This window comes from Aulonocara stuartgranti (assembly GCF_965226115.1).
Source record: "Aulonocara stuartgranti genome assembly, chromosome: 12".
Taxonomy (NCBI): Eukaryota; Metazoa; Chordata; class Actinopteri; order Cichliformes; family Cichlidae; genus Aulonocara; species Aulonocara stuartgranti.
In genome coordinates this window covers 1,078,902-1,087,500 of record NC_138948.1, presented here as the reverse complement: position 1 = coordinate 1,087,500, position 8,599 = coordinate 1,078,902, and the positions used below count along the sequence as shown (strand labels likewise).

The window sequence follows — 8,599 nt, the reverse complement described above, 5'->3', positions numbered from 1 at the left end:
GCTGTTTGAGAACAACTGAAGCGCTCGCACGGCTCCGGGGTCGGCCACGCCGAGACGTCACGGCAAAATCCGAACTTTATTTTTTATCCTCGCCGCCAACATGGCACCGTCTGCACAGGAAGGGGCGGACCGTGAGGAGGAAGGAAAACAAAATGGCGACTTTTGAATCTAAAAAATCTCTTTGTGTGATTATGAACTCCATGGTAACTTTATTTTATTGTTTTTAATTGTGTTTCGATGCTTCATCCTTCATTCCCTGTCAGTTCAAAGAGGCGCCACAGCGCTGCTTTCACGTACCTGCCCCGCCCACAGCGATGTCACCCAGTCGCTCTTCGTGTAACAGCACAACACTGATTGGCTGTCAGTGTTTTGGCTCAGCCCGTGATTCAGGTTATTCCAGTGCGGCTGGCGTCCTTTGCGGTTCCAGCTGTTGGTGGGTGTGAAACCCGTGAAGGCAGCAGTGTGGCGCGTCACAGCCGGGAGTTTCGGTGCAAAGATGGCTGCAGACGAGCTGTAAGCGGCGTCTTTTCCCACGGACACGCTTTCCTTTCTCACTGGAGATGCTGAGGGGTCCACGCCCGGCCCCGGCGTGCAACACGGACCTCCTGATGACCAATCAGAGAGAGGCAACACGGGCGGCTGTAGCTGCTCAGCCTCCTCCCCTCATGTTATGAGGGTTTTTTGTAAGCGGGCTGGTTGACCTTTGACCTGGCTGCGGTCTGCACATGTGGCTTACTCACATCTGGGCTGAAGCTGCAGTGACAAACGCTGGTTCATCTTCATCATCATCCTGTGTTGTTGTATAGTGACTTAGAGTCCAACAGTTGTGGTGTCTCCATGGAAACCTGTACACGATGATTCAGTAACGATGCTCATAACATAAAGTTTGTAATTTAATAAACAGACACTGGAAAGACACGCAGAGGCTGCGGCGCTTTCATCACGGCGAAGAGCCCGAGGTCTTCATCGGGCATCGACGTCCACACCGCTCATTACTCGCGCTGAAACGAGTCCCCGTGAATAAAAGAGGAAACGTCACATATTTAATGTGACAGTAAGAAACTGGCTGGTGTTTGATCGACGACATGTTCGGTCAGAGAAACGTACAAAACGGCATCTCCTTAAATTTGCACATTTCTGAATGAACTCTGGCACGTTTTTCTCACAGGTTAGATTTTGGTGCTGAGGACATGAATTCCAAAGTAGATTCCACATCCACTTTATTCAGTTTAACATTCAAACCTCCGGCTCTGTGTTCAGTAAACTGTAATCTGGAATATTGTCGATATTATGTTATGAATTAAATCAAGACTAATGGAAAGAAAGACTATCTAAAAATCAAACTTTGAATGGAGTCTGGTGTTGGTGGGTGCACCTGCCTCCAACAATTCAGTTTTATAATAAATCATCTTCACGGTTGGTTCAAAAGCAGAATTAATCCAGTCAGGATCATGTTCTGAAATCTGGTTGTTCAAAGGGTTTTTTTAGTCCTAGACTATGGATTGGCAAGGATTAACCAATCCCAGCACCAGGCTAGAGACTGGATTACACAGGAAAAGTAATAATAGCCAAAAAACTAGAGGTGATAAACAGTGAAGAGAATGACACACTGCACCTTTAATATCATGACCTGAGGAAGGTAAACATGGCTGTGGATAAAAGGATGAATTCTCTGATAAAGGAACAGCCGTTACTATCAAACTTAGTTTCACTGATTCAGTGAAGCTTCATTGATATTGTGAGTTTTGGCGCCCTCTGCAGCCCAGTGAGAGTACTGGAAACCTTTAAAAACTGGGTTACCCAAACGGGATGGTTTGTATCCAGATTACATCTTTTAAACAGCCGAGCCCAGGATTAAATCCAGATATGTGAGTTTTTAATTTATTTATTTTATTTGTTTCACACATGGTACAGCAGTAATGCATTCCCATACACAACCTTCCTTTCAATTAAAGTAACACTGTTTCCATGCATGAAAAGGAGCAGGAAGAAGAATAAATTCTTGATGAAGGACGTGAGCGCAGGTAAAACATTCTGGGAACAAAATCGAGCAGGTGAAGATTTCTAAGATTTCATATCAGTTAATGAAACACGATCAGCTTATGTGCAGTGAACAGGAAGTCCAGTGCACTGTAAGACATAGCACATGCACACCTTGATTTGTTGTGAGGCTGCGTGGAGGGCGCTGAGGTTTCTGCAGGTTTTACTGCGACGGCTGGACACGGAGCACATTTACAGCACTGCGTCTTTGTTCCCTCTCTCACAGACGGCTTTCTTAGTTGAACTGATTCCTCGAGGCCTCTCCTGGTATTCACTGCTCCGTTATTTTAAGAAAAGCTGACCTTAAGGTTTTAAGCAGGAAGCCTCTCTCTCTCAGCACCTATGTGATGAAAGGTCACTGATCGATAGCTCGCTGAACAGCAGCTCGGCGGCATCGACACTGAACGATTTTCCCCGTTAAGCCTCTTAACTCTGACCTATGAATCATTCATGCAGCACAAAGGCTCCTGACTGGATGAGGAGCTGGTGTTGTGTGCACACAGACACCTGAGCGCACTTTACACTGCCTGTCACTCAAACACACCTGTTCCCATTTCTTTAGCTGAATCTGAAAACTGATAACAGTTTAACATAAAATAATGTTTTTGTACCAGTGAGCAGAGTCCCAAAGAGCTGTGAGCTGAAAACTTTGTAGATCTGGGAAGAACAGTTGTGAGGCCTAAAAGTGTGTCTGTAGCATCTGAGAGTCACATCCTTAGGAAAGAGGAAGAATCCACCCGACACAGTAGAGATGACCTGGAGCTTCAGCCAATCATCTTCTGTTCCCTGAAATGAGAACTGTTCCTGAAGACCCTCACAGAGCTGCTCACACCGTCAGGCTAATGTTGTGTTTGCAGGTACATCAGTGAATATAACACTACATGTTTCTACATGTTTCACATTTTGAATTCAGAATCACTGCGTGTTTCACATTTTCCTGCAACTGATGGGGTGGGGGGCTCAGGACTTTCGCACAGCAGTGTGGGGGAATTTGACCCTTTAATCAGACTGTTACGGTGTGTTTGGGGTGCTGCACTCGTTCTCTGTCACTGTTTACAGCTGATTTCCTGACGAACCTCCTGCAGCTGTGACGCAGCTCAGTCTGAGTCTGCGCGCTAAGCTGTGCTGCTGAACTTCGTCTCGAGCTGAACTTTTCCGCGCGCAGTAAATTTCCACGATGAGTAAGTCCGCTCTCTGCAGGAAACACCGGACCGCGCCCTGGCCGCGGGACCGCGCCCCCCTCCCCCGGCGGTGGCAGCACGGTCCCGCTGGCTGCCAGACTTGACGTTCACCCCTCCCACCACCTCGTGTGCTCTGCTGCCATTGGAGGTTCGCGTTGTCTATTTTTGTAGCGCGCGCCGCTTTGGCACTAGAGAGATTCACTTTTTCCTTAAACTGGACGCCGAAACGGGGCGGTGCTCCGAGGACAGGAGCCTTCCCAACACCCAAGCCCCGCCCGGGCGGGTCGGCCTGACATACGAATAGAACGCACCGTTAAACTCAGTCGTCCACTTAGAGAAAAGATTTCGCTATTCTTTCTGCTGGTTGGATTAAACACGCTTCAATCAAATAATCCCGTGTTACTGACTGGTTCGCTGGGATTTCACGCCGCCCACTCGCGTCTTATATAAATTTTTATCCTCGGATCTTCTCGTTTCCTTGTGCCCGTTGTGTCTTTTCGCCGGGAAACTCCTCAGTCCTCCGTCTCCAGCTCGACCTACTGAAATGGCCAGGCCCAAAGTTTTCTTCGACATCACCATTGACGGTACAGCCCGGGGCCGGATCGTGATGGAGGTGAGGCCGCTGCTGCGGTGCGCAGGCCGGTAGTTTATCCCGGGGGTCGGTGGGGCTTACTGCTACTGAATTTAGACGGCGGTTAGTAACTGCTGCTGGGTGCCGATAGTCACCTCTGCCGCGGCTCAGAAGCCCAGCGTGGACCGGGCTTCAGCTGCTGGGGGCAGCCTCCTGTTTCCTTGTAGCATCACAGCAGCTAGCCGAGCTGTCACGAGCGTGTTGGGGGGGCCTTGTGCACGTGTTTGTGGCTGCTCGCCAGCGCCGCTCGAGGCGCTCCGGGGCCGACTGCAGCTGCAGAGGCCGCCGTTGGCGCGTAGAATGCAGCTAGTGTGATTTTGATGTCAATGTCAGCGTCCCGGGGCTGAACGACTCTGGTTTGAATGCCTGTCTGCTCACAGTCATTAGTCCCCGGTTGATTGGAGACCAGCGGGTTAGCTGTGGTCGGAAAATGTCTCAAACTCGAGTCACATGGAGGCGCAGACTGGGCCCGCGCCCCTCGGAGCGAGTATTTTATCCGCCGACGAATGAGCGATGCTAATGCTACTTTTATTGCAGGCTCTTTGTTGCGGCTGCGCGGCCTTCGCAGACCCGGGAAAGCCGCGCTGCTGTCGGTGAACTGTCGCCTGTGTGAGACGAACGGGGCGGGGAAACGCTTTTTCTGAGGCTCGTGTGATAAAACTTGAGTAGCCGGTTCTGTGGCTGTTAGCCACCGAGGCTAACTGCGCTGTTCCCCGTGTTTGCTTCTGGAATCTTCCACTGAGCTGGCGCGGTCCGCGGGGGGAGGGGAGTTGAGATGCGGATGCGGGGTTACCGTGTGGCCCTTTGTTCCCGGTGTGAGAACCTAACCTTACGTAACCGAGCTGCCGCTTATGGGGCGCTTCGTTGGCGGGCTTATGTTTAACCAGGTTAACTGCAGGCTAAAAAATAGCTAGCATGAGTGCTAGCCGTCCAGCCATTTTGTGCTTGTAGCAGCAGGACGTTATGGGCGTTCCCAGCATGCACGCGTTAATAATAATAATAATACATTTTATTTAAATAGCGCCTTTCAAAGCACCCAAGGACACTGTACAACAGATAAAAACTGGAAATATACACAATGGTAAAAATAGAAGATAAAAGTTAAAACATACAGAAATTTAAGAATAGGCAATTTTAAACAAATGAGTTTTAAGGGTGGACTTAAAAAGAGAGAATGAACTAATATTTCTGAGGTCCGGGGGTAGGGAATTCCAAAGTCGAGGGGCAGAGCAACTAAAGGCCCTCCCTCCCATTGTGATCAGACGAGCAGAGGGAACAGAGAGAGAAAGAGAAGATGAAGATCTGAGGCAGCGGGATGGGAGCTTCATCTGTAATAAGTCAGAGAGGTACGGTGGAGAGAGAGAATGAATAGCCTTGAATGTATACAGAATTATTTTAAAATGGATGCGAAATTTGACCGGGAGCCAGTGAAGTTGCTTCAGGATTGGGGAGATGTGGTGGGTAGAAGAAGTCCTAGTAATAATACGGGCAGCAGAGTTCTGGACACGTTGGAGCTTGTTGATAGATTTTTGTGTGAGGCCAAATAATAATGAGTTGCAGTAGTCAATTCTAGAGATAACAAGATTATGGATGAGAATGGCAGTGGCGTGAGGTGTGAGGAAGGGGCGGAGGCGATTAATGTTACGGAGTTGGAAATATGCTGCACGTGTAATATTATTGATATGTGAGTTAAAGGATAATGTGCTATCGAGAATGACACCCAAGCTTTTCACAGAGGGAGAGATAGGGACCAGCGAGTTATTGATGGTGAGAGAGAAATTGTTAATTCTGGATAGCAGTCGTTTAGTGCCAACCAGAAGAAGTTCCGATTTATTGCTGTTGAGTTTAAGAAATCTGCTTCTTTAAGAAGGTGGAGGAAGAGTAGAGTCAGGTTTGGTAGAGAGATAGAGCTGGGTGTCATCGGCGTAGCAGTGGAACTGAATATTATATTTACGAAAAATATGTCCGAGTGGAAGAAGGTAGATGATGAAAAGAAGGGGCCCGAGGACAGATCCCTGGGGCACCCCAGTGGATAAAGTGGTTAAAAACGGCCCAAACCAGAACGGCTGCATTCCTGGCAGGGTTGGGGGGTTTGTGGGGTAACCGGAGCTTCCCAGTTCTCGCAGCAGATGGAGGATAAAAAAGATGAAGGTGCACACTGTGTTTTTGCTGAGCAGGCGCAGCAGTTGCAGACCTCACCCTGCTGCACCTCTGGTCATGCCTCTGCGGTGGCGTCACTGCTGTGGGGGCCCTGCAGACGCAGTGCTGCAGCTCTTCCACTCGGGCTGAGCAGAAGTCGGCCGGGCTTGCTACGTTTACCTGCAGCGCCACAGAGCAGGGCGCTGTAAGGCTGTGGGCGGGCTGAGCAAAGTTCACCATGGCTGATAAACCTCCGGAGTTTGGCTGGCGACCATACGTAGGAGCTGCCGGCTGAGGTGGTGTCTCAAGATCAAAGTCATCCCTTCCCTCTCTCTGAACTTTGTTCCTGCAGCTCCGTGCTGATGTGGTGCCAAAGACTGCTGAGAACTTCCGCGCCCTCTGCACCGACGAGAAGGGATTCGGCTACAAGGGATCCAGCTTCCACCGCATCATCCCACAGTTTATGTGCCAGGTGAGCTCAAAATGCAGGTTCTACAGAGAAAGTGAGAGCAGATTTAATAAGACACTACAGTACTCCTTACCTGTGTGAACATGTGATCTGTAATGTGCCTCTGATGTCATAGGGTGGCGACTTCACGGACCACAACGGAACCGGAGGAAAGTCCATCTATGGCAACAAGTTTGCAGATGAGAACTTCACCCTGAAACACACCGGCCCCGGCATCCTGTCCATGGCCAACGCCGGCCCCAACACCAACGGGTCTCAGTTCTTCATCTGCACCGAAAAGACGACATGGTACGTACGTGCTCGGACCCGTGCTTCACAGACAGGAAGTCAGACCCACGCTGGTGTGAAGTGATCCATCGGCACTGATGTAATATTCCTGCTCTGGGTTGTGCTGGAGTGTTTTATCAAATGACCAGAGGTAACGGTCAGATGGTGTCGTCATCAGGAGCTGGGAGTCCGTCAAACATGACGCCGTGTTAGTCTTTCAGTTAAACCTGAAGTAGAACTGCTCAGAACAAAATGTTTATGGAACATAATAAAGTGATTCTGACGTCTGAGACGGTAACGGTGAACGCGAACGACCTCTAACCGCTTGGCTCCGCCCATGTTCTCAGCTGCAGACGAGGTTTAATCTCACAAAGGGCTCGAGCAACAAAAGCGCTGATCTAAAACCGCTGTCAGCGGGTCGTCGTGGTTTAAACGTGCGCAGGTGTGGGAGGGGACTGCACGCGCTGGAAACACAAACTCAGCTTGCAGGCACAAACACGACTGACGCACACGGTAACCCCGTCCGTGGGCTCAGCTCTAGTCGCGCGGGGAATTTTTCTCGTGCGCTTGTTCTGCGCGTCACTCACTCCCTCCTTAGATGACTGCTGGTTATGGCTGCAGTGCACCTGCTGTGGCTGACATCACGGGGCGGCCCCGTGTTTAGATTTAAATCTCTCCAATCAGCAGTGTTTAGTCAGGACGTGTCGTGGCGTGCAGACAGTTTCATGATGCGTTTGGTGGCGTGGGCTGCTAGTTTCCTCAAGCATCCTCTGGTGTCTCCTTGGCTGAAGGAGGTAATAAAGGAAGCTCGTTTTTTTTAAGTAGGCGTCATGGTTGGTTTTTAAGCTGAAGGTCAGAGGTCAGTTTAGTGTATTCAGACTGTTTGTCTCACTGTGTCCTGACGGCGCTCTCTGTACCCACAGGCTGGACGGGAAGCACGTGGTGTTCGGCAGCGTGGTCGAGGGGCTGGACGTGGTGAGGAAGATGGAGCGCCACGGCAGCAGTACTGGGAAACCCACAGCCAAGGTTGTCATCGCCAACTGCGGGCAGCTCTGAGCTCACCGCCCTTCCTGCCCGCCCGTCCTGTAGCTGCTCCCTGTTTAGGCTCCACCCCTCCACCATTCAACATTCCTATTGATGGAGACCCACCTGATCCCCCTCTGTCCCCCCTTTTTCTTTTTTTTATTCTGTTAAATCCTGTTGCTGCATTTGTGACTTTGCCTTTTGGAAGTTTCTTTTGCATTAACGTTTTTCCACAGTCTTGACGGTCTTTCGTTAAATCAAAGAGAATAAAACAAACGATGCCTTGACAATTGAAACGTGTGTTGTGATGTTTGAGTCTCAAAGCTCGCCGTCTGCACGCCGCCACCCTCGCAATCGGCGTGGCCATTTTAAATTGTATTTAAGAAGGACAGACGTTGTTCTGAACTTCAGCAATAAAATTTACCTGCGGCCGAACACCTGAGCTGTGACAGGAAGTGATGTCACTGTGAAATGTGTTCTAACACAGTAAATCTGGAGCGTTTCTGCTGAACTGTGTGGGTGATTGGTGTGTAATCTGATTACTCTCACAGGTGCAGGCCTTTCTAAATTGTTAACAAGTGACACCTGCTGGTAAAGCTGTGGAATTGCACCTGAACAGGAGGGCGGAGCTGACACAGAGCACTGCATTCATCACAGAAACACGAGGTTAAAGTCGCTCACAGCGGCTGTGTGTGTGTGTGTGTGTGTGTGTGTGTGTGTGCGCGCAGCAGTGTAGGAAGAACGTATAATGTGCATTGCTGTGGTGAGAACCCACAGGTGTGTGACTGCAGGTGGAGCAGCTCCACGCCTCTGCTGATGCTCTCATATAAAATAAACTGAAGCTTTTCC

The 8,599-nt window shown here is 49.8% G+C and overlaps 2 protein-coding genes across 9 annotated transcripts in view; both read left to right on the top strand.

Moving 5' to 3' along the window:
* LOC309719713 (zinc finger MIZ domain-containing protein 2-like) overlaps positions 1-918 on the top strand; it is a 19,734-nt gene extending 18,816 nt beyond the window's left edge. For all 8 annotated transcript variants that reach the window (XM_082556018.1, XM_082556017.1, XM_082556022.1 and 5 more), the window contains one exon: positions 1-918. This exon is cut by the window's left edge and continues 89 nt beyond it. In XM_082556018.1, the coding sequence (XP_082412144.1) occupies positions 1-19 (19 nt within the window). In that variant the 3' untranslated portion in view covers positions 20-918.
* A 2,755-nt stretch (positions 919-3,673) lies between these two features.
* Positions 3,674-8,046, top strand: ppiaa (peptidylprolyl isomerase Aa (cyclophilin A)). The gene is made up of 4 exons (XM_082556052.1): positions 3,674-3,834; positions 6,344-6,463; positions 6,576-6,748; positions 7,651-8,046. The coding sequence occupies exons 1-4, from the start codon at positions 3,766-3,768 to the stop codon at positions 7,781-7,783; spliced, it is 495 nt and encodes a 164-aa protein (XP_082412178.1). The 5' UTR covers positions 3,674-3,765; the 3' UTR covers positions 7,784-8,046.
* Positions 8,047-8,599: the final 553 nt, after the last annotated feature.

Coding starts and splice junctions, on each gene's coding strand:
- ppiaa (XM_082556052.1), top strand. CDS start 3,766: ATGGCCAGGCCCAAAGTTTTCTTCGACATCACCATTGACGGTACAGCC. Junction 3,835..6,343: donor GGGGCCGGATCGTGATGGAG/GTGAGGCCGCTG, acceptor TTGTTCCTGCAG/CTCCGTGCTGATGTGGTGCC. Junction 6,464..6,575: donor TCCCACAGTTTATGTGCCAG/GTGAGCTCAAAA, acceptor CTGATGTCATAG/GGTGGCGACTTCACGGACCA.